This window comes from Salvelinus namaycush, chromosome 15 (assembly GCF_016432855.1).
Source record: "Salvelinus namaycush isolate Seneca chromosome 15, SaNama_1.0, whole genome shotgun sequence".
Taxonomy (NCBI): domain Eukaryota; kingdom Metazoa; phylum Chordata; class Actinopteri; order Salmoniformes; family Salmonidae; genus Salvelinus; species Salvelinus namaycush.
In genome coordinates, this window is record NC_052321.1 from 33,651,115 (window position 1) to 33,676,457 (window position 25,343).

The 25,343-nt window shown below is 43.8% G+C and overlaps 1 protein-coding gene across 4 annotated transcripts in view; it reads left to right on the forward strand.

Moving 5' to 3' along the window:
• Positions 1-25,343, forward strand: part of setd3 (SET domain containing 3, actin histidine methyltransferase) — a 71,300-nt gene that overhangs the window by 23,368 nt on the left and 22,589 nt on the right. For all 4 annotated transcript variants that reach the window (XM_039009807.1, XM_039009804.1, XM_039009806.1 and 1 more), the window contains 3 exons: positions 5,047-5,303; positions 24,361-24,419; positions 25,132-25,246. In XM_039009807.1, the coding sequence (XP_038865735.1) occupies positions 5,047-5,303; positions 24,361-24,419; positions 25,132-25,246 (431 nt within the window). The remainder of the gene's footprint in view (positions 1-5,046; positions 5,304-24,360; positions 24,420-25,131; positions 25,247-25,343) is intronic.

Below are 25,343 nucleotides of genomic sequence, written 5' to 3' on the forward strand. Positions count from 1 at the left end.
ACGTAGCAGCCATTAAAAAAAAAAAGCTACAGCCAAGTTGATACTGTGAGGTTTCAAAACATTTAAAACCCCGACTAGAGAGAGACTGTCAATGAATACAGCAAAGAGCTGCTGTTTTTATGAGTGAGTTCATGTTTAAGTTCTTACTCATCACTGTCAACACTTCGTATTCAACACTTTTATAAACCATAAAATGTGCGTTCTTCCTAGTTCCACTCAGTGCTACTACAAGCAGTGCAGCAGTAATGAATGAGTAGGACAGTCTATCTATAGACTTGCGTTGTTATTATTAGGCTTGACTTTTATTAAAATCAAGGAATATTTCACTTTCTCTGTTCATAGGAGTAACAACATTCATTTGTGCATGAAGCAGAAATAATGCAGTGCGACTTGAGTTTTGCAATCAGCTGGAAGACTGTGTCCCTATTTGGTGAGTGTCAGTGGAGGAAAGGGAGAGTGGAGGGAATTTGAGAGGCTCAGTCTGCTGCTCTCTCCGCTGTCTCACTTTGTCTCAAAGTGATCTTGAATCAGAAAAGGTTGGTGACCAATGTTCTAGAGTTTTCCCTGTTAACACTATCAACGTTTCCCTTTACTGTGGCAATTGTGATAAAATCAACACAATATTAGCCACTTTCAATGCAACATACCAAAACAAAACAAACTATGCAAGAGATTTTGTTGTAGGCAGAACGGATCGGAGTAGGATTCTATTGCATTGACATGTACGACTCAGCCCGTACTCTACACAGACCAGTGTGTAACCAATCAGAGCTGCAGTTGGCCAATATGCAAATGGCCTATTGCCATATATGGACCTGTGCCATTTACTTTGAACTGGACTGTGTTTACAGCATGAACGGTCGTGAGTAGATACGCTTGTTTTGAGATCTATGCGAGAGCTGCATGTAGCCACGTGTACATTTTGTTCATATCCTTTGCTAGTTAGTGAGTTGTTAGCCCAGTTATAGATGATTTGTAGTCAGCAATAGGGGAGAGATTGCTTCTTACAAGAGCGCAAAGCTTGTACATTTCCAGACATCTTTGAAAAGCGAGTCAGAAAAATAGCTTTTTTTGTCTTAAATGGGCAGTGTTGTGTTTTGAGACAGCCTTGTAGCCAATATGCAGATGGTAACATCATTTGTCTGATTCTCTGTAGTAATGTAATGGTATTGGAATAATAATGAATTTTTATTTTATGAAGTGGTTTCTTGCATCAAACACAACATTTTCAGTCACCTCCTTGTCTGAATGACAAGTGGATAAACAGGTTAATGTCAAGCCCTACATGTTTTTCCCCCCAAAGGTTTTATGGAATGTAGGCCTAGATTGAACACCACACAATGGCTGTTACAGTAGGCTGAAAGATAGAACAACTATTTCCATGTTAATATTTGATGGGATGCGTTTAATTTAAATTTTATTTTTAAATGGTAGGCCTACATTATGATCAAATAGCCACAGTATCCTACTTGGCCACTGTTAAAACTAACTTTTAAAACGGGTACAGCCTTAGTGTTCACAGTAAAATGAGTGCTGGAAGTTGCGCAGATTTTTCACAAAGTTAAAGTTTGTGCAGACCTGAAATTGCTCAATGCTGGAAAACGTTACATGGAACGTTGGTCACAAGCACTTTCTTGCCATTCACTCTGCAGTCTGCATGGTCCGATGGATGCAACAAGATGTTGTAGAGATGCTGCTTTCCACAAGCATTCTAGAATTAAACTATTCGTTTGTGTATCTTACTTACTGTCTGCGGCTAAAATAAATCTCGTTAGCTGCTAATCACTGGTTAGCTGGCTAGCTAGCTTGCTAGTAGCTTGCTAAATGTACTAAGTCAGAGCAAACGTTTGCCTGAGGACTCAAACTGAATTATTCCGCTGCTCTATCGTTCACCACATACCTCAGTCAGACTGCCACCATTGAAGTTGTTTGTGGTGACATTAAAATGAGGGGTGTTGTACAGAACAGTCTTCAGTGATTGGCTCATCTCTGTTTCTGCAACGGTATCTTCTAAATCAGAGAGGAATAGACGAAGCATCAATATGTTAGCTAGCTACATTAGGTAAGAAAACGTGGAATGTAAAATCGAATTAGGGTCACCTGGAAACACTGACACTTGGTTCCTACCCTGTCAAAAGTTCCTCCCTGACTTACTAATTCACTGTCATGTTAAACAATATTCCAACTATAGAATTAGAATAATAATTTTATTTCCATGATTCCAATAGTTCACCAATTAATTAGGCCTAGTTATTTGGCCCATATCATGCAGCCCTGCATGGCACAGTGTGGACATAACACAAGTGCAGGAAATGCAGAGAATTATTTTTGGATCCACCCTAAGGTCATGAACTGCTCATAAAGCGTATTTAGAAAAAATAAATAAAAATAAATATATATATAAAAATATTGAGATATTATAATTTGACCATATCACCCAGCCCTAGGCCCATATACTGTGTTATTGCCCATAATCTGTAAATTCAGTTAAATACAGACAAGCTGGACATCTGTCTATTTGTTGGTGGAAGAACTATTGCACGTGGAGAAAATAAAGATCCTACCTTTAAAAAAACATGATGATGGCGCCGGAGAAGATGGCTGCCGTTTTAGTCTCCTAACCAATTGTGTGTTTTTTTCCCCCCCGCGTTATTTGAAACTTATTTTGTACATAATGTTTCTGCCGCTGTCTCTTATGACCGAAATGAGCTTCTAGATATCAGGACAGCGATTACTCACTTCGTACTGGACAAAATATTTTTTCTTTAATCGAGTCGGACGTGAAGGATTTACTTCAGACACCCGACATGGCCCACATCCCCATCATTGGCAGGAGACAGATATATCGGGGACGTAGGTCTGGGTGCCTTGTAAGGATCCGGCGGCGAGTGGGTTATCTGCCTCTACCATCAGTCCTATTAGCCAATGCACAATCATTGGAAAACAAAATACACGAGCTACGATCACGAATATCCTATTAACGGGACATTAACTGTAATACCTTATGTTTCACCGAGTCGTGGCTGAACGACGACATGATTAGCATACAGCTGGCGGGGTTTACGCCCACAAGCCTTCCATGTGAGCTAAATTACTTCTATGCTCGCTTCGAGGCAAGCAACACTGAAACATGCATGAGAGCATCAGCTGTTCCGGATGACTGTGTGATCACGCTCTCCGTAGCCGATGTGAGTAAGACCTTTTAAACAGGTCAACATTCACAAGGCTGCAGGGCCAGACGGATTACCAGGACGTGTATTCCGAGCTTGCGCTGACCAACTGGCAAGTGTCTTCACTGACATTTTCAACCTGTCCCTGACCGAGTCTGTAATACCAATGTTTCAAGCAGACCACCATAGTCCCTGTGCCCAAGAACTGACTACCGACCCGTAGTACACACGTCTGTAGCCATGAAGTGCTTTGAAAGGCTGGTCATGGCGCACATCAACACCATTATCCCAGAAGCCCTAGACCCACTCCAATTTGCATACCGCCCCAACAGATCCACAGATGATGCAATCTCTATTGCACTCCATACTGCCCTTTCCCTCCTGGACAAAAGGAACACCTACGTGAGAATACTATTCATTGACTACAGCTCAGTGTTCAAATCCATAGGGCCCTCAAAGCTCATCACTAAGCTAAGGACCCTGGGACTAAACGCCTCCCTCTGCAACAAGATCCTGGACTTCCTGACAGGCCGCCCCCAGGTGGTAAGGGTAGGTAACAACACATCTGCCACGCTGATCCTCAACACGGGAGCTCCTCAGGGGTGCGTGCTCAGTCCCCTCCAGTACTCCCTGTTCACTCATGACTGCATGGCCAGACACGACTCCCAACACCATCAATACGTTTACCTGACGACACAACAGTGGTATGTCTGATCACCGACAACGATGAGAGCCTATAGGGAGGAGGTCAGAGACCTGGCAGTGTGGTGCCAGGATAACAATCTTTCCCTCAACGTGATTAAGACAAAGGAGATGATTGTGGAATACAGGAAAAGGAGGACCGAGCACACCCCCATTCACATCGACGGGGCTGTAGTGGAGCAGGTTGAGAGCTTCAAGTTCCTTGGTGTCCACATCACCAACAAACTATATCATGGTCCAAACACACCAAGACAGTCGTGAAGAGGGCACGACAACACCTATTCTCCCTCAGGAGACTGAAAAGATTTGGCATGGGTCCTCAGATCCTCAAAGTTCTACAGCTGCACCATCGAGAGCATCCTGACTGGTTGCATTACTGCCTGGTATGGCAACTACTCAGCATCCGATCGCAAGGCATTAGAGAGGGTGGTGCGTATGACCCAGTAGCTCACTGGGGCCAAGCTTCCTGCCATCCAGGTCCTCGATAGATGGTGTCAGAGGAAGGCCCTAAAAATTGTCTAAGACACCAAATTGTCCAGCCACCCTAGTCATAGACTGTTCTCTCTGCTACTGCACGGAAAGCGGTACCGGAGCGCCAAGTCTAGGTCCAAAACGCTTGTTAACAGCTTATATCTTCCAAGCCATAAGACTCCTGAACAGCTAATCAAATGGCTACCCGGACTATTTGCATTGTCCCCCCCTCTGTTACGCTGCTGCTACTCTAAGTTTATTTTCTATGCTTGGTCACTTTAACTCTACCTACATGTACATATTACCTCGACTAACCTGTGCCCCAGCACATTGTACCGGTACCCCCTGTATATAGCCTTGCTACTGTTATTTTACTGCTGCTTCTTTAATTATTTGTTATTTACATTTTTACTCATCTATTTTTTTTACATTTTTACTTTACTTATTTTTCTTAACTGCATTGTTGGTTAAGGGCTTGTAAGAAAGCATTTCACTGTAAGGTCTACACCTGTTGTATTCAGCATTTCACTAAGGTCTACACCTGTTGTATTCGGCGCATGTGACAAATAACGTTTGATTTGACAACAAGGCTTTGAGCTCTGACATTTGAAACCCCTTGTGCTTTGTCCTCCCCTAGGGTTCACGCATACACCTCTACACACACACACTGTTCTGTATGTAAATTCTCCTCTCTCCCTCCCAGGTCCCCTGTACAGCCAGGACCGTATTCTCCAGGCCATGGGTAATGTGACCCTGGCCCTCCACCTGCTGTGTGAGCGGGCTGACCCCTCCTCCCCCTGGCTGCCCTACATCAAGACCCTCCCCGGAGACTACGACACCCCTCTCTATTACGAGGAGGAAGAAGTACGCCACCTGCTGTCCACTCAGGCCATCCAGGACGTCCTCAGCCAGTACAAGAACACCGCTCGGCAGTACGCATACTTCTACAAAGTCATCCAGGTGAATGGCAGATGGGTATTCACGCTCGCTCGCTCACTTGTTCTCTCTCACACTCACTCACTCGTGCTCTCTCATACTCAGTGGCTTGCTTTTCACACACCAGGGCTTCCGTTAGCCGGTAAGGTTTTGGTCCGATCCCCAAAAATTAGCCTGGGAGATGCAGAAAAATCCTGTTGCAAAATAATGCTTTTAGCCTATTAATTGATGGAAATACATTTACATTTGACTGGCCATGCTTATTGGTCTAGGTGTATCGGTTAATTTGCCTAATTTAGTGGAATTAAATTGGCTCGTGTGTATTTTTGTAAGTCGTTATGCTTATCACACGCGCACAGCATACAGAGCCTATGAGAGGAAAACCTGTCAGACAGCGCGAGAGGTGCTGCTACAACTTTTCAAACGGCTCATTCGTTGCTGCCGGAGTGAAACGTGCTTTTAATAAGCTCAACCATTGCTTAACAGTTGTAAATGCAGTTGTGTGTTAACAGTTTTGATGGCCACGATTTTAAAAAGAGCAAAAAAAAAAAATCTTTCTCAGGTGGTAATTGAAGTGCGCCTCCCTTTTACCATTCAAATGCATTAGTCAAAGGTAGGCAGGCTGCAGCGCGGTACACATATTGATGGGCGTGAGTAATCAAGTACTCAAACTGATGTTAAAACTCTATTTAACCAGAGAGCTCTCTTTTTCAAATACTGGAAAACTATTTGGTGAAAATGCTGTCTTGAAGACGGAGTTAATTTGCTTTGACTCTAGTGTTCCATTTGTACATGTGCATTTGCGGGACACAACAAAAAATAAACCAAGCCAAGCATCACACAGTTTACGCATCACACAGTTCTGCCTCCTAAATCCCTTTCCCCTTCATCCCTCCCTCACTCAATTGCTTTCCGACTGCTTGCTCTACACATGCGTGCTGTGTGTGCCTATAGAAATAATTGCCTGTAAAAACGTATCGAACTGATGGGATACACAAGCTCCATTCCTTGTCAAATGATGATAGTTTTATCACAAATTCAAAATGGACTGGTTGACTGAAGTAGGGAAATATGTGTTCCAACAATGAGCTGCAGTTTTGGAATAAATGCGTAATTTTCTGCTTAGGCTACCTTGCGGTTGTCACTAGTTACGATACCCACAAAGTCAAAATTGGCTCTATAAAAATTCATAAGCAAAAATGTGCTTTTTGGTTGTAATTTAAGGTTAGGCATAAGTTTACCAGTGTGGTTAAGGGTTAGGTTTAAAATCAGATTTTTAGATGCAAAATTGTAGAAACAAGCAGGGTTTATTACTTTGTGGCTGTGGTAACTTACCTCAGTGACGACCCTACTTTTGTTAACTGCAAGTGGCATTTAGAATTGGTTAGCCTAGGCTATTACCACACTGAAAATATGCACAAATATTAGTTTGATAAAGACAGAGCGTATTTTCGTTGGTCATTAAGACCCGTCTCCTGCTCTGACAAACACTACTGTAGCTCAGCCACCTTCCTCTGCAGATGCGGAAGGCTGACATAGGCGGATGTGGTGGATTGAGACACAGCCCATGCATGAAAACAGATATCTCTAGCTTAAATTGACACATTTTGGTGTGTCAGGACTTCAGGATCAAACAGATGCTGTGGCCATAATTTATCCCCATGCAGTGTTCAATGTAGAATTGTTAATCCGTATGGAACATTCCAAGAAACTGGCCTGATAAAGTAAATCGAACACCTGTCTATTGAAAAGAGTTTGGTTGTAACCCTGAAAATGTCTTTCAACTTGCCGAATTGAGCCCCATTTCAAGTGATCTTTGAGAATAATTGTTCCAGACGTAAATTGCGAATCACTTCAGTGTTATATTACATGTTTTTTACTCTAAAATACAGTGCATTCAGAAGGTATTCAGACCCCTTCACTTTTTCCACATTTTGTTACATTACAGCCTTATTCTAAAATTTAATGTTTCCATTGATCATCCTTGATGTTTCTACAACTTGATTGGAGTAGACCTGTGGTAAATTCAAAAGACTGGACATGATTTGAAAAGGTACATGCCTGTCTATATAAGGTCCCACAGTTGACACTGCATGTCAGAGCAAAAACCAAGCCATGAGGTTGAATCAATTGTCTGTAGAGATCCGAGAGAGGATTGTGTCGAGGCACAGATCTGGGCAAGGGTACCAAAACATTTCTGCAGCATTGAAGGTCCCCAAGAACACACTCTTCCGAGAGCTGGCCGCCCAGCCAAACTGAGTAGTCATGGGAGAAGGGCCTTGGTCAGGGAGGTTCTTCTGTGGAGATGGGAGAAACTTCCAGAAGGACAACCATCTCTGCAGCGCTCCACCAATCAGGCCTTTGGTATGGTAGAGTGGCCAGACGGAAGCCACTCCTCAGTAAAAGGCACATGATAGCCTGCTTGGAGTTTACCAAAAGGCACCTAAAGACTCTCAGACAATGAGAAACAAGATTCTCTGGTCTGATGAAACCAAGATTGAAATCTTTGGCCTAAATGCCAAGCGTCACGTCTGGAGGTAACCTGGCACCATCCCTACGGTGAAGCGTGGTGGCAGCATCATGCTGTGGGGATGGTTTTCAGTGGCAGGGACTGGAGCAAAGTACAAAGAGATCCTTGATGAAAGTCTGCTCCAGAGCACTCAGGACCTCAGACTGGAGCGAAGGTTCACCTCCCAACAGGTTAACGACTCTAAGCACACAGCCAAGACAACGCAGAGGAGTGGCTTCGGGACAGGTCTCTGAATGTTCTTGAGTGGCCCAGCCAGAGCCCGGACTTGAACCTGATCGAACATCTCTGGAGGACCTGAAAATAGCTGTGCAGCAACGCTCCCCATCCAACCTGACAGAGCTTGAGAGGATCTGCAGAGAAGAATGGGAGAAACCACCCGAAATACAGCTGTGATAAGCTTGTAGCGTCATACCCAAGAAGACTCGAGGCTGTAATCGCTGCCAAAGGTGCTTCAACAAAGTCCTGAGTAAAGGGTCTGAATACTTATGTCAATGTGAGATTTCATTTTTTTATTTGTAATAATGGGGTATTGTTTGTAGATTGAGGGGGGGGGAAATGATTTAGAATAAGGCTGTAACGTAGCAAAATGTGGAAAAAGTCAAGGGGTCTAAATACTTTCCCGAAGGCACTGTATATGAAGCCATTAGGATTGGTTATCTGCAATGGTTATGATAAAGTATGCATTGTTGCGCACTGTTGGCATATACAGCGCACTGTTGGCATATACAGAACAAAAATATAAACGCAACATGTGAAGTGTTGGTCTCATGTTTCATGAGCTGAAAAAAAAGATCCCAGAAATGTTCCATACACACATAAAGCTTCTTTCTCAGCCCAGGACCTCCACATCTGGCTTCTTTACCTGCGGGATCGTATGAGACCAGCCACCCGGACAGCTGATGAAACTGGGTTTGCACAACAGAAAAATGTCTGCAGAAACTGTCTTCGGTGAAGCTCATCTGCGTGCTTGTCCATCTCACCAGGGTCTTGACTTGACTGCAGTTCAGCCTGGTAACTGGCTTCAGTGAAGCTCATCTGCGTGCTTGTCCATCTCACCAGGGTCTTGACTTGACTGCAGTTCAGCCTGGTAACTGGCTTCAGTGAAGCTCATCTGCGTGCTTGTCCATCTCACCAGGGTCTTGACTTGACTGCAGTTCAGCCTGGTAACTGGCTTCAGTCGGCAAATGCTCACCTTCTATGGCCCCTGGCACGCTGGAGAAGTGTGCTCTTCACGGATGAATCCTGGTTTCAACTGTACCGGGCAGACTGCATGTATGGTGTTGTGTGGGCGAGTGGTTTGTTGTTCACAACATTGAAATCAAGGTGCCCCATGGTGGTGGGGTTAGGGTATGGGCAGGCATAAGCTACGGACAACGAACACAATTGCATTTTATCGATGGCAATTTGAATGCACAGAGATACTGTGACGAGATCCTGAGGCTCATTGTGTGTCCATTCATCCGCCGCCATCACCTCATGTTTCAGCATGATAATGCACGGCCCCATGTCGCAAGGATCTGTACACAATTCCTGGAAGCTGAAAATGCCCCACTTCTTCCACGGCCTGCATACGCACCAGACATGTCACCCATGTTTGGGATGCTCTAAATCGACTGCTATGACAGCGTGTTCCAGTTCCCGCCAATATCCAGCAACTTCGCACAACCATTGAAGAGCCATTGTATTCCACAGGCCACAATCAACAGCCTGATCAACTCTATGCGAAGGAGATGCGTCGCACTGCGTGATGCAAATGGTGGTCACACCAGATACTGACTGGTTTTCTGATCCACGCACCTATTATGTTTTTGAAGTTATCTGTGACCAACAGATGCATATCTTTATTCCTAGTCATGTGAAATCCATAGATTAGGGTCAAATTTATTTATTTCAATTGACAGATTTTCTTATGAACTGTAACTCTGTAAAATCTCTGAAGTTGTTGCATTTTGCATTTATTTTGTAGAGAGATGCGCACGTTTTTTTCCAGTCCCACCCTTGTTTTAGAAATCTTTTTTTTTTCTTAAACTTTCTTTCCTTGTCCAGTAGCCAAAAGGCACAATCCTAGTGATATTAGCAACCCATGAAAGTTGTTGCATCTTTAGATCTCCCTTCTTTAAAAAAATAAAATAAAAAATCTGTCAGGTGAAACCGCTGGCATGTGCGGTGTGCTTTTGACAACGGTATTTTCCCACTAATTTCATTATGGAATGAACATTTAACTTCTAGTTCCTCCCAAACCCGGATCCGGGAGCACCCCCACCAGTAAAAAAGCTGACTAGCATAGCCTAGCATAGCGTCACAAGTAAATACTAGCATCTAAATATCATTAAATCACAAGTCCAAGACACCAGATGAAAGATACACATCTTGTGAATCCAGACATCATTTCTGATTTTTAAAATGTTTTACAGGGAAGACACAATATGTAAATCTATTAGCTAACCACGTTAGCAAAAGACACCACTTTTGTTACTCCACCATTTTTTTACTCCATCAGTAGCTATCACAAATTCGACCAAATAAAGATATAAATAGCCACTAACCAAGAAACAACTTCATCAGATGACAGTCTGATAACATATTTATTGTATAGCATATGTTTTGTTAGAAAAATGTGCATATTTCAGGTATAAATCATAGTTTACCATTGCAGCCACCATCACAACTCGACTAGAATAACTACAGAGAGCAACGTGTATTACCTAATTACTCATCATAAAACATTTCTTAAAAATACACAGCGTACAGCAATTGAAAGACACAGATCTTGTGAATCCAGACAATATTTCAGATTTTTTAAGTGTTTTACAGCGAAAACACAATATAGCGTTATATTAGCTTAGCACAGTAGCAAACCACACAACAGCATTGATTCCAGCCAAACATAGCGATAACGTATTCACCACCAAAATATATGAATTTTCACTAACCTTCTCAGAATTCTTCAGATGACAGTCCTGTAACATCATATTACACAATGCATATAGAGTTTGTTCGAAAATGTGCATATTTAGCGGCACAAATCGTGCTTATACAATGAAAATAGTGTCCAAATACTCAAGCAATCTGTCCGGCGCCATCTTGGAAAGACACCTATTCTTATCAAACTATTCATAAACTTGACTAAAAAAATACAGGTTGGACAGCAATTGAAAGACAAATTAGTTCTTAATGCAATCGCTGAATTACATTTTTAAAATTAACGTTACTTCGCAATACAGGGTGCGATAACGCAAGGCTACACTGCAAGAAATGGCGTCTTATGCATTTGACATTTTTCAACAGAACAATGAATTATCAGCATAAATAGTTCTTACTTTTCGATGAACTCTCATCAGAATCTTGGGAAAGGTGTCCTTTGTCCAGAACAATCGTCTTTTGGTCGAAAGATGTACTCTTGTCCTGTCGAAATAGCCGCTAACGTTCGGCATGTGCCGGAAAGGTGTCCAACTCTTGAAAGCGCGTCACAAAGAAATGCCAGAAAATCGCAATAAACTGATATAAATTGCTATAAGTCGGTTTAAATTAACTACCTTATGATGTCTTTAACAACTATAACGAATAAAAACATGACCGGAGATATAGAACTAGCAAAACGAAAGCTTGGCAGGAGGCCACTCTGGTGTCCCTACTGCGTCAGGCGCAACGTTGAAAAGGACGGTACTTCCGCTTCACGGTCTTATATAAGGTCCCAGATTGCGCAATCCACTCCATTCAAATTCTCACCACTTACTGACATCTAGAGGAAGGCGTATGCAGTGTTTGTAGCCCCACAGCGTACACAGGGACTTATAAACTGACCTCAGAACAGGGACCTCGATTTCTGAAATCTCACTCCCTGGCAGGAAATGTGCTGCAGAAGGAGTTCTGTTTCACTCAGAGACATAATTCAAACGGTTTTAGAAACTAGAGAGTGTTTTCTATCCAATAGTAATAATAATATGCATATTGTACGAGCAAGAATTGAGTACGAGGCAGTTTAATTTGGGGACCAATTTTCACAAAGTCGAAACAGCACCCCCTATACTCTCAAGAGGTTTTTAAGTGTGGGTTACTGCCTTGTGCACATTGCTGGTCTTATGATGTGAATAAATAATAATTTATAAATGTTTAGCTAAACGTTCTGTTCTGTTGCATCAGCCTCATTGCTTTAAAAAAAAATGTACTGTAGCCTTCTGGTTGTATGAATTTGAGGTCTATCGTGCCATCGGAATTGGCTATTTCTCACACAGAATGACAAGCTGACCATTAGAATAGGTGAACTTTACTATGGGGGATATTAGATTGACATAGGCTAGAGAATTTTTCGCTGTTCAATACTCGTCTTGTTGCCTGAGGAAAAGTAAATGTGGCATCTTCAAAGTGCAAATCAGAATTCGGTAAGGACGCACGCCGGTGCATCCTCGAGTTACATGTTCTGTTAAGATGAGTATCCATCATTTCATTTGTCATTCTGAGCACCGTGGGTGGACACCCTAGTTAGGTTATGCACCCAATGCATATGGGTCTGCTTCATTTCTCATAACTCGTTAAATTAAAATGCTGCTGGTCAAATGTCCAACGCAACATTTACCTAACGGAATCCGTGACACACACACACACACACACACACACACACACAGACTCAGGATTGCTAAAGAAAGTCCTAACTAGTTTTTCTATAGACTCCTTCTAGAAGGTCATCCCAGGTGAGTGGGAGTGCTCTGTCCATGCGTTGTCATTTGGGATAATCTAGTAAAAGTTTCATTGCACCTACAACAAAGCTTTGTTCATGATCACAACATTGCGCAACACTCCCATGACCCTGAGATTGCAACAACTTTTGAGCAGGAAGGAGGATGCAATACTGTCTGCCTGTACGGGCTTTGTACAACTTCTGCTGCTGACGTTGCAAAACATCTTGAAACGTGTGTTGTGTGTAGACAGTTTCTTCTGTGTGTGTGTTTTGCCGTGGGTAGACTGAGGAGTACATTTGAAAAAGACACTTGGACTTTTCACATATTGTTTATAAACACTCTTCTCGTCTTTCTATCTAGGAAACAGTTAGGGCTGTGGCGGTCACAAAATGTCGTCAGCCGGTGATTGTCAAGCAAATAACTGTCGGTCTCACGGTAATCGACAGTTAATTAACATAAACACATTTAGCATGTCCTGGCTTCCACACACAGCCTACAAGCCACTGATGCAGAACTTTGGAACATCTACATTTTAAAACGTTTTAAAAAGCCATGTACCTGAACCTATACCAGCCTGAATAAAATTGAAAGGATTTTTTTCTCCAATTGATTTGAGGGAGTGCGCACTTACGGCTATTCTGTGTTGAGCGGTTAACAAATAAATCGGTAATATATATGCTTAATTTAGAGTTAATGTAACTTTAGGTGATCTACAAACGTTGAGCTATATGTTCAGATTTTAATACATTGTAAGGCTGCATGATGAGACTAATGATGATTTGAAAAAAGTCGCTTGAAAGGCATGAGCTCTGCTTTGTTTTTTCCGCCGGCTGTACACACTTCAATAGTCTCTCATTCCCAATTTGACAAGCACTTGATAATGCCTAGAATTTTATATAATTTTATGTAGCCGTAATGCACCCTAAAAAAAATCCATGCCTTTTGCGGCCAGTGGCTGTTGTGCCCTTCTCCCTGAATGCTCAGCACTCCGAATCATATCTCACTCACATGGCCCTCCATCACGTGATTGGGTCTTTCTCACAGGCTACAAGTGAAGACCGACACATCGGACGCAACCTTATCCAATTCGGAGGTGCATATTGAAGATATTGGAAGAAATGTCCACATTTAGTTTTCGTCAGCCAACAAGATGAGTAGGCCTAACGAACAGCAAAAGCACTAGCCTATGTCAATCTACTGTCCCCCATAGTACAAAAGTCACCCTATTCTGTGCGAGAAATAAATATTCCAAACATAGTCTGGGATAGTTGTGGGATGCGATAGATCCCAAATTAACACAACCACTAGCATCCCAATTTTTTTTTTCCCGCAATGTGTCTGACACAACAGATCAGAACTTTTAGCTTAAAATGTTGATAAACTATTAGGCTATTTCTTCACATAAGCGCAGCAATGCGCAGATGGCAGTAGGCTATAAGCTGAAATGTTCCATTAGCAGAAAACACCATTATCAAAAGTGACCGCAAATGCAGTTATGCATGTAATGCTTTTACTATAAGGGTGCATTTTTATGGTGAAAATTATCTTCGTCAAACTCACGCGCTGCTTATGCATACCAGTTAAGCTCTACACACCTTGTAAAGCGGATTCATGTGCTTCATTTTAAGAAGTTATTTGGCCACTTTAGTTAATATTGTCACCCATCAGACTATTCTTTATTTAATCTTGTCTTTATGTATAAATAATATGTGGACCATTATCATGCACTTGTATCGAAACAGGGGCAGTGGGAAAAAACATGTCATCTATGCACTTAAATATTAAATGGAGGACAATTTTCACGTGGTTCATTTTCATGCCAGACAGGTAGGCTATACTCCTGTTGTAAATATAAGCGATGTGTTTAATATTAGGACAGTTGAGAAATTAATATAATAGGCCTAGCCTATTTTGTATTTAACCTTTATTTAACTAGGCAAGTCAGTTGAGAACAAATGACGGCCAAACCCGGACGACGCTGGGCCAATTGTACGCCGCCCTGTGGGACTCACAATCACAGCCGGATGTGATGCAGCCTGGATTTGAACCAGTGGCTGTAGTGACACCTCTTGCACTGAGATGCACTCACCTCTTGCACCCCCCCCCCCCCCCCCCCCCAAAAGAAATGCATAATATGGATGTTAAAATTGCCTGTCCCAGTCACCTCCTATTTCTACAGGAAAGTAGAACATGTAAATACAACTCAAGACACTTTAATTTGGTCTGTATTGCTTCAATAACATATCTTCATAACGGACACTGGGGGACAGCTGTGAGTGGCGAAACAAATTCTGTGAACTCTTTTCAAAAAGCCATGAAATGTGATTGACTGAAGCTATTTTGTAGCTGAAATTCTTTTAATTTCCTACTTAAACTTTTCAAGTAAAGCCTTAACTCATATCGACCTTAAGGATAATTATGAACATGGTTTAATTTGCAAATGACTAACTTTATTTGGGCATGCTCAGGTTAACTTTCCCACAGAATTATTTGTAATAATTCGGACTCTTTCTGTGATATATTTTTGTGCCAGGCAGTGTTCATGTGAACTTTAGAACCTTCAATTCAGATCCCAGTTCTTAGTGTCGGCAAACTCACAGATCCAAAGCCTGGTATTGTAAGTTGACTTATCTCCTACAGAAAGAGTTATCGCTACAGCTGTATAACATTCACCTTGAAGCCAGGTACAGAGTAAATCTCTGTGCTGGGTTGGTTTGGCTCTTGTTAAAAGTCAGGTCTCTCTCTGTCTGCCTCTCTCTTCTTTCCCGTCCTTCCATCTCTCTGTCCTTCCATCTCTGTCTTTGCACGTCCACCTGTCTGTCAGTGCGTGCCCGGCGAGAGGGATCGGGTTAGAAGAGGCTCCCAGCTGTAGGGAAATGAGGAGAGCAGCTTCAGAATCGACTCTTGCACCCAATTTCAGAGGACCTGATAAGCTGCTAATGACAGAGAGAGAGGGGCAGGCATGGGCGGTTCCTGTCCTGTATGACCATCGCATTACCAACAGGAGGAGCTGTTTCTTCTCCTAAAGCTCTTAGTCTGAACTGAAAACAGCTCCTGTGTGATTGGTGGATGCACTACTATTGCTGTTCACTATATGGTGTACGTCTTTTGGTCAAAGTAGTGACTATAGAGAATACGGTGCCATTTGGGATACAGACGGTGTTTGTGGGTGAGTACTGTAACATGTCATATATACAACACATTTATGATCTTTATTCACATTTTGGGGGGAGAGTCGGTGTCATTCACAACGTTCTCAAGCAACCTATGACTGAAATCTCCATATGAGCGGCATGATAACATATAGGCTTTATACTGTAGATATAAAATTGATAATGGTTGAATGGTCGCCTACTTTTCTTAGGGGTTAATACCAGTACCTCTACTCTCTATAGCGGTTAAGTTTGAACGGCCCGGTTTATCTGTAGACAGCTGTAGGTAGCTTCAGTGAGGAAGACGGAGAGACAATGTGATTACAGTTTTATTATGAAATAGAAGAAACGCAAGACAGATATTGTGATGCAAATATCTCTCCCAGTATGCTAATTTAGTTATTAACTGACATGTTAAAATGAGGTATTCATTCCAGCTCTCCCTTTTGATCAAACCACTGAAGACTAGGGTCGCGTCTCAAATGGCACCCTATTCCCTATATAGTGCGTTAGAGCCATAGGGCGCTGGTCAATAGTAGTGCACTATGTAGGGTGACATTTGGCTCGTAGACTAGACAACTCTCTTTAGGGTCTGTAGTCCCTTAGCAAAGGGACTGGAGGAGCAATAAAAAATAAAAATTCTCTAAATTATTTTCACTTTCTTTAGTTCGAGCGCTTTGTTTCTGTCATTAAATAAGTCAATTAGAGAAGAGGAAAAAACATTCACATTACTGTCAAGATAAGACATCAATATGAAACATTTGTCGTGGCAATAGTTAATGTTTGTCATTGTCTCTTGGCTGATCTGGACTGGTGTTGACATGTTTTTGATTAAATGTTTCTTGGTTCTCAGTTGAAGGTGGGTGGCTCAAATCAAAAGTACAATTGTATTTGTCACATGCGCTGAATACAACAGGTGTAGACCTTTTCGTGAAATGCTCACTTACAAGCCCTTAACCAACAGTGCAGTTTTAAGAAAAATAAGAGTTGAGATAATATTTACTGAATAAACTAAAGTAAAAAAACAAATATCACACAATAAAATAACAATAACGAGGCTATATATACAGAGGGTACCTGTAGTGAGTCAATGTGCGGGGGTACATGTTAGTTCAGGTAATATGTACATGTAGGTAGGGGTAAAGTCACTATGCATAGATGATGAACAGCGAGTAGCAGCAGCATAAAGCAAAGGGGGGGTCAATGCAAATAGTCTGGGTAGCCATTTGATTAACTGTTCAGCAGTCTTATGGCTTGGGGGTAGAAGGTGTTAAGGAGCCTTTTGTACCTAGACATGGCTCTCTGGTACCGCTTGCCATGCGGTAGCAGAGAGAACAGTCTGACTAGGGCCATATGCACTACCCTCTGTAGCACCTTGCGGGTCGGATGCTGAGTAGTTGCCATACCAGGCGGTGATGCAACCAGTCAGGATGCTCTCGATGGAGCAGCTGTAGAACTTTTTGAAGATCTGACGACCCAAGCCTAATCTTTTCAGTCTGCTGAGGGGGAATAGGCGTTGTCGTGCCCTCTTCACGACTGTCTTGGTGTTTTTGGACCATGTTAGTTTGTTGGTGATGTGGACACCAAGGAACTTGAAGCTCTCAAACTGCTCCACTACAGCCCCGGCGATGTGAATGGGGGTGTGCTCGGTCCTCCTTTTCCTGTAGTCCACGATCAGCTCCTTTGTCTTGATACATTGAGGGAGAGGATGTTGTCCTGGCACCACACTGCCCCGTCTCTGACCTCCTCCCTATAGGCTGTGTCATCGTTGTCGGTTATCAGGCCTACCACTGTTGTTTTGACGGAAAACTTTATGATGGTGTTCGAGTCATGCTTGGCCACGGAGTCGTGGGTGAACAGGGAGTACAGGAGGGGAATAAGCACACACCCTTGAGGGGTTCCCCGTGTTGAGGATCAGCGTGGGAGACATGTTGTTGTCTACCCTCACACCCTGGGGGCGGCCCGTCAGGAAGTCCTGGATCCAGTTGCAGAGGGAGGTGTTTAGTCCCAGGTTTCTTAGCTTAGTGATGAGCTTTGAGGGCACTATGGTGTTGAACTCTGAGCTGTAGTCAATGAACAGCATTCTCACGTAGGTGTTCCTTTTGTCCAGGAGGGAAAGGGCAGTGTGGAGTGCAATAGAGATTGCATCATCTTTTGATCTGTTGGTGCGGTCTGCAAATTGGAGTGGGTCTAGGGTTTCTGGCCTCTCAAAGCACTTCATGGCTAGAGACGTGAGTACTACGTGTTGGTAGTCATTTAGGTATGTTACCTTGGCTTTCTTGGGCACAGGGACTATGGTGGTCTGCTTGAAACATGTTGGTATTACAGACTCAGTCAGGGACAGGTTGAAAATGTCAGTGAAGACACTTGCCATTTGGTCAGTGCATGCACTGAGAAAACATCTTAGTTTTAGAATGTTAACCTGTTTAAAGGTGTTACTCACATCGGCTATTGAGACCATGATCACACAGTCGTCTGGAACAGCTGGTGCACGTATGCATGCTTCAGTGTTGCTTGCCTTGAAAAGTGCTTAGAAGTAATTTAGCTTGTCTGGTAGGCTCGTGTCACTGGGCAGCTCGTGGCTGGGTTTTCTTTTGTAGTCTGTAATGGTTTGCAAGCCCTGCCACATCTGACGAGTATTAGAGCCGGTGTAGTAGGATTCAATCTTAGTCCTGTATTGACGCATTGCCTGTTGGATGGTTCGTCGGAGTGCATAGTGGGATTTATTTTAAGCGTGTGGGTTAGTGTCCCACTCCTTGAAAGAGGCAGCTCTCTTTAGCTCAGTGGGGATGTTGCCTGTAATCTATTGCTTCTGGTTTGGGTATGTACGTATGGTCACTATGGGGACGACGTCATCGACACACTACTCAATGCCATCGGATGAATTCCGGAACATATTCCAGTCTGTACTAGCAAAACAGTACTGTAGCTTAGCAACTGCGTCATCAGACCACTTCCATATTGAGTGAGTCACTGGTGCTTCCTGCTTTAATTTTTGCTTGTAAGCAGGAATCAGGAGGATAGAATTATGGTCAGATTTGCCAAATGGAGGGCTAGATTATGGTTTATTACTAGTCCTAATAACATTCATCATTCATTAAAGGCATGTCATTTTAAATATTTTCATTGTACTTCACATACTCCACGAAAGTAAACATTTCTTGGTCAGGGCTTATACATTTCACTCGTTAAGAATCTGGTGCAAACATTGAATTGACTACCCGCCCTCATCCCTAGTTACCTTTTCCTCTCAATTGTTGCTTTCATGCATTTGACTGAATTAAGGAGAATAGTGATTTATAAAGTGGCTGCTATTTGACAGAAATGTTCTGTTTTGTGGTCTTGACAGCGGGAGTGTAGTCACTAGGAACCAAACAGAGGTAAACGGGACAAAAAGGGAGGGTCTTAACTGAATCTGACCAATAGAAACTCTAGTTTTCATTGCGAAATGATTTACGTTAGCAACAGTTTGGACTAAAGATTACACCCCTAGTCACCTCTCTATAAAGACAGTACCAACAATGACCGCAAGGTGGTAGTGGTGGGTTGTATACGGTGATATGAAGGTAAAATAGTAGAATGTAATACTGATGACATGAGCATAGTTATTTTCCCACCCATGTTGTTATAATAATACTACATAGGTGTTATATACTGTTGCTAAAACCCAAAGACTGCAATACACAAACATCAGGAAACAAAACAACTGAAAACAAACAAGAAATGTAAATCACTCTATGGTAAAATAACATGTGTGGGAACAGCAGCATCACTAGTATGTTATTCCTTTTGTGGGATGACGGAGTTGTGCTGGAAGCCCACACACCTCATGGCCGTGGTGTTGAACAGTAAAAGTAAGGTGACGTGTAGAGATGTCTCCTCCTAACTTTGTGAACTCTCCTTCTCGGTTGGCTTGAGCACTGTGTGGAAGGTGTGTCTGTGTCCTGGCCACATTTCCTCTCTTCTCCACTACGTCTCCTTTCACCTCATCCCCCTCTCCACACTCCCTCTTTCATTATTTTGTCATCTTCGCCGCACCTCTTCCTCCTTTCCCTCTCCTCTACTCCTCCTTCCCTCGCTCATCCCTCTTCTGCCCCCCTTCTCTCATTCCTCTCTCCTGTCCTCTGCTCAGGTTGGGGGCTGGTGTCAATGTAATGACTACTGTCAACGTCAGCCCCTCTCTCATCCCTCTCTCTGTTTTTCTAAAGCGGGCCGGCCGCAGATGACCGGGCTGGAAAATTAGCTTGTCGCATTGGCTTTGAATTGAATTGACCTGATTGTACCTTCCGTACATGTTGAGTGGCTTGGAGACGGACAACAACAAAAAAATACCCTCTTCTCTCCCTCCCTGTCCAGTCCGTCCCAGCCCCCCTTCCTTGTGATCCACACACACTGTCAGTCAGTCAGTTCTACATGTCTTTCTAAGTGAAACATAGCAGAGTGCCTCTCCCTTCCTGTGTGTGTGTGTGTGTGTGTGTGTGTGTGTGTGTGTGTGTGTGTGTGTGTGTGTGTGTTTGTAGTTTTGTGTGTGCGGACCTCATAAGGTGACCTCTGTATGCAGCGAATGCAAAGTAACCTTGGAGCGTGTGTGTGGCGCGTGGTGTGATGAGGAATGGTTTAGTGTCCCGGTGGTGTCGTTTCCCTTCCTCTCTGAGGCGCTCCAGGTATCCATCTGTCTAACCTTCTCTCACTCTCTGACTAGTCAAATGAGAAAGATGGACACCCTCGCCGTGTGCGGTGCATCCCGCCGTCATACATTGCAACATGGCGGAAAAAAGGTTCATGAAGGTTATTTATTTACATTCACAATGGTCAGGATTTACCATTCTGGTAACTTTCATTTTGGACTGAGGCAAAAATCTACAAGGAAAATATCTGCTACATTTACTTCTGGTTTGATCCCAACCCCTTTGAAAGGCTATACATGTAAATACACCGGTTGGCTCAGCGCCCGATCAATGTGTGCTTTTCCTCTCCTGCCCTTCCATGTCACGTCCACAGTCAGGCAGCAGACAGGGCCCAGCCTGGGATCAGGTATGGCTGCTGGGCTCGACGACGCCCCTCTTCGCTAGGATCCATCCGCCAGCCTAGACTCTTATCTTTTAATGGATGTCGGAGCAGGACGAGGCTCAACACTGCTCCTCCACACCCCTACCTCTGTCACAACCAGGGTGGGGGAGGAAGAGGGAGCTGCTGGGGTATTATCCCATCACCGTGCCTCAATATTTGGGAACACCCTGTCAACCATCATCTGAGTGTCTAAGAGTTAAAGTAGCACCTTCTATTGAACTTTAGGCTTATTTGAGGTACAGTGGGGGGGGGGGGGGGGGGTTTGGGTTGGACAGTGCGTGTCATGTGGCCCAGTGAGCGTGATTCTCCTCACTTTACTGTAGCGATGAATCAGTGTCACTGCAGGACTGTCTCTATTATACGCAGCCATTCTGCCACGCCAGCCATCCGCCCAGTGGGAGAAAGATGATGTGACCGCTCTTACCTTAACACGCCTAGCCTGTGTATGTCAACTCCCTCAACACTCCCTATTATAATCAACGGAATACTACTTTGAAGAGACAGCTGGGTAAACAGGCCGATCAGCCAGACATGTTGTGTTAATGACCTACCACCACACATACGCCACGAGGTGGTTGTGTGTGTAACCGAGCGAGAGCCTTCGCTACAATGTCTTACTCTGGGTTTCCTACTGAACTCCAGTCTATTTTTACTGCAGCTCACTTTGCATGTTGGGGAGAAAGAGCTTCAGGAAGCACAGTTATTAGACCCTGGTGCTATGCTCTCTGCCCCCTCGCTCGCTCTCTGCCCCCTCGCTCTCTCAATTCAATTCAAGGGCTTTATTGGCATGAGAAACATATGTTTACATTGCCAAAGCAAGTAGATAATAAACAATAAAAATGAACAGTAAACATTACACTCACAGAAGTTACAAAATAATAAAGACATTTAAAATGTCATGTCTATATACAGTGTTGTAACGATGTGCAAATAGTCAAAGTACAAAAGGGAAAATAAATATAGGTTGTAATTACAATGGTGTTTTGTTCACTGTTTGCCCTTTTCTTGTGGCAACAGGTCACAAATATTGCTGCTGTGATGGCACACTGTGGTATTTCACCCAGTACATGGGAGTTTATCAAAATTGGGTTTGTTTTCTAATTCTTTGTGGATCTGTGTAATCTGAGGGATATAATATGGTCATACATTTGGCAGGAGGTTTGGAAGTGCAGCTCAGTTTCCACCTCATTTTGTGGGCAGTGTGCACATACAGTGAGGGGGGGAAAAGTATTGATCCCCTGCTGATTTTGTACGTTTGCCCACTGACAAAGAAATGATCAGTCTATAATTTTAATGGTAGGTTTATTTGAACAGTGAGCGACAGAATAACAAAACAAAAAATCCTGAAAAACGCATGTCAAAAATGTTATAAATTGATTTGCATTTTGAGGGAAATAAGTATTTGACCCCTCTGCAAAACATGACTTAGTACTTGGTGGCAAAACCCTTGTTGGCAATCAGAGGTCAGACGTTTCTTGTAGTTAGCCACCAGGTTTGCACACATCTCAGGAGGGATTTTGTCCCACTCCTCTTTGCAGATCTTCTCCAAGTCATTAAGGTTTCGAGGCTGACGTTTGGCAACTCGAACCTTCAGCTCCCTCCACAGATTTTCTATGGGATTAAGGTAGCCAGTCTCCAGACGCCACTCCAGGACCTTAATGTGCTTCTTCTTGAGCCACTCCTTTGTTGCCTTGGCTGTGTGTTTTGGGTCATTGTCATGCTGGAATACCCATCCGCGACCCATTTTCAATGCCCTGGCTGAGGTTCTCACCCAAGATTTGACGGTACATGGCCCCGTCCATCGTCCCTTTGATGCAGTGAAGTTGTCCTGTCCCCTTAGCAGAAAAACACCCCCAAAGCATAATGTTTCCACCTCCATGTTTGACGGTGGGGATGGTGTTCTTGGGGTCATAGGCAGCATTCGTCGTCCTCCAAACACGGTTTGAGTTGAGTTGATGCCAAAGAGCTCCATTTTGGTCTCATCTGACCACAACACTTTCACCCAGTTGTCCTCTGAATCATTCAGATGTTCATTGGCAAACTTCAGACGGGCATGTATATGTGCTTTCTTGAGTAAGGGGACCTTGCGGGTGCTGCAGGATTTCAGTCCTTCACGGCGTAGTGTGTTAACAACTGTTTTCTTGGTGACTATGGTCCCATCTGCCTTGAGATCATTGACAAGATCCTCCCGTGTAGTTCTGGGCTGATTCCTCACCGTTATCATGCTCATTGCAACTCCACGAGGTGAGATCTTGCATGGAGCCCCAGGCTGAGGGAGATTGACAGTTCTTTTGTTTCTTCCATTTGCGAATAATCGCACCAACTGTTGTCACCTTCTCACCAAGCTGCTTGGCGATGGTCTTGTAGCCCATTCCAGCCTTGTGTAGGTCTACAATCTTGTCCCTGACATCCTTGGAGAGCTCTTTGGTCTTGGCCATGGTGGAGAGTTTGGAATCTGATTGATTGCTTCTAGGCGTCTTTTATACAGGTAACACGCTGAGATTTGGATCACTCCCTTTAAGAGTGTGCTCCTAATCTCAGCTCGTTACCTGTATAAAAGACACCTGGGAGCCAGAAATCTTTCTGATTGAGAGGGGTTCAAATACTTATTTCCCTAATTTAAAATGCAAATCAATTTATAACATTTTTGACGTGTTTTTCTGGATTTTTGTTGTTATTCTGTCTCTCACTGTTCAAATAAACCTACCATTAAAGTTATAGTCTGATCATTTCTTTGTCAGTGGGCAAACGTACAAAATCAGCAGGGGATCAAATACTTTTTCCCTCAGTGTAGCCTGTCTTCTCTTGAGCCAGGTCTGCCCACGGCGGCCTTTCTCAATAGCAAGGCTATGCTCACTGAGTCTGTACATAGTCAAAGCTTGCTCGCTCCCTCTGCTCTCGCTCTCTGCTCTCGCTCTCTGCTCTCGCTCTCTGCTCTCGCTCTCTGCTCTCGCTCTCTGCTCTCGCTCTCTGCTCTCGCTCTCTGCTCTCGCTCTCTGCTCTCGCTCTCGCTCGCTCCCTCTGCTCTCGCTCCCTCTGCTCTCGCTCGCTCCCTCTGCTCTCGCTCGCTCCCTCTGCTCTCGCTCGCTCCCTCTGCTCTCGCTCGCTCCCTCTGCTCTCGCTCGCTCCCTCTGCTCTCGCTCGCTCCCTCTGCTCTCTTTCTCCCCCTCTGTCTTTCTAGGTGTGAAATGTGCTAGTCCCCCCTCCCTCTAGCTCCTGCTAGGTTGTAAATGAGCCCTTGGAGGCGTCCAGTGTGTGGCTTTAAATGTAGATTTCTGTGTCACTGGTGGCTCTCTGTCACCCAAATTGATGAAGCAGATTTATGACGTCTGCTGGGCACAACAAATTAAGTTGACAGTGATGTATGGGGGGCTAACGCCATCCTGATCCTAGCTTGCACCGTGGACGCTAACACATGCGCGCGTGCGCACAGACACACACCTCTAACAGACACACGCTAACACACATGGCGCTCAATAACACACCCCTTCACACACATTTACACACACCACTAACACACTCTTGTTAGTATCAGCCGCATAACGAAATTCCACACTGATTATTTTTATCCTCCTTATTCTCCTTATTCTTATCCTATTCTATCCTCCATCTGTCCTTCTTTTTCTCTCCTCCTAACCTTTCATTTCCAGACTCATCCGACCACCAGTAAACTGCCCTTGAAGGACGCCTTTACGTACGACGACTACAGGTTGGTGTGTGTGTGTGTGCCAGCGTCGGCCTGCTTTTGAAGTGCTTTCCCTCCACCCCCACGTTTTGTCTGTGCGCGGCGCATGTCCGTGCGCGTGTCAGACAGTCTGAGAATGTAGAACAACTGCCGGCATCCAGAATGGCCCGTTTTTAAACGGAGTGTTTATCCTCCTCGCTCTTTCGTTTGAGGGAATCATTTATCGGCGGCCTCTTTTCATCTTCTCATTGTGTTGAGCGTGATACAGACCTGCGCTCCCGCCGGGCGACGTGTTGTGGGAATGACGGAGCTAGGACGGCGTGTGTTATCTTGTCACCGTGGCCCCAAAGGATTTTTGGAGGAACCGCTGCCCAGTTTAGAATGTAGTTTTTAGAATGATAATTTTCCGCGCATGCCTCGACATCATTATAACAAGATCACAGATTGATATTTATTGGATTCCCTAGTCTTCAAATAATAATCAAGATGATGTTATTGTTCAATCGCCTACTGTACCATCCACAACTGTGGTAACTAGGACAAACACTTAGTTTCGCGTACTTCAAATGTTACTAAAGTTAAGGTTATGATTTAGGACTAATGTCCCGACCACCTGAGGCTATAACTAACAGCTATTCGGGAAAACACAGGGCCCTTGTTGTGATTGGTTAGTCCAGGAAAGTGGGTCTTGTTGCTGATGTGATAATTGGCTGACCGTGACCTTTGACCCCTATAGATGGGCGGTTTCCTCGGTGATGACCCGTCAGAACCAGATCCCTACAGAGGACGGTAGCCGCGTCACCCTCGCCCTAATCCCTCTCTGGGACATGTGTAACCATACCAACGGTCTGGTGAGTACTACAAACACGCTATTATACACTATAACATGGCTGAAATGCAATGGTGTAAAGTATTTAAGTAGTGCTTGAAAGTATTTTTACTTAAGTA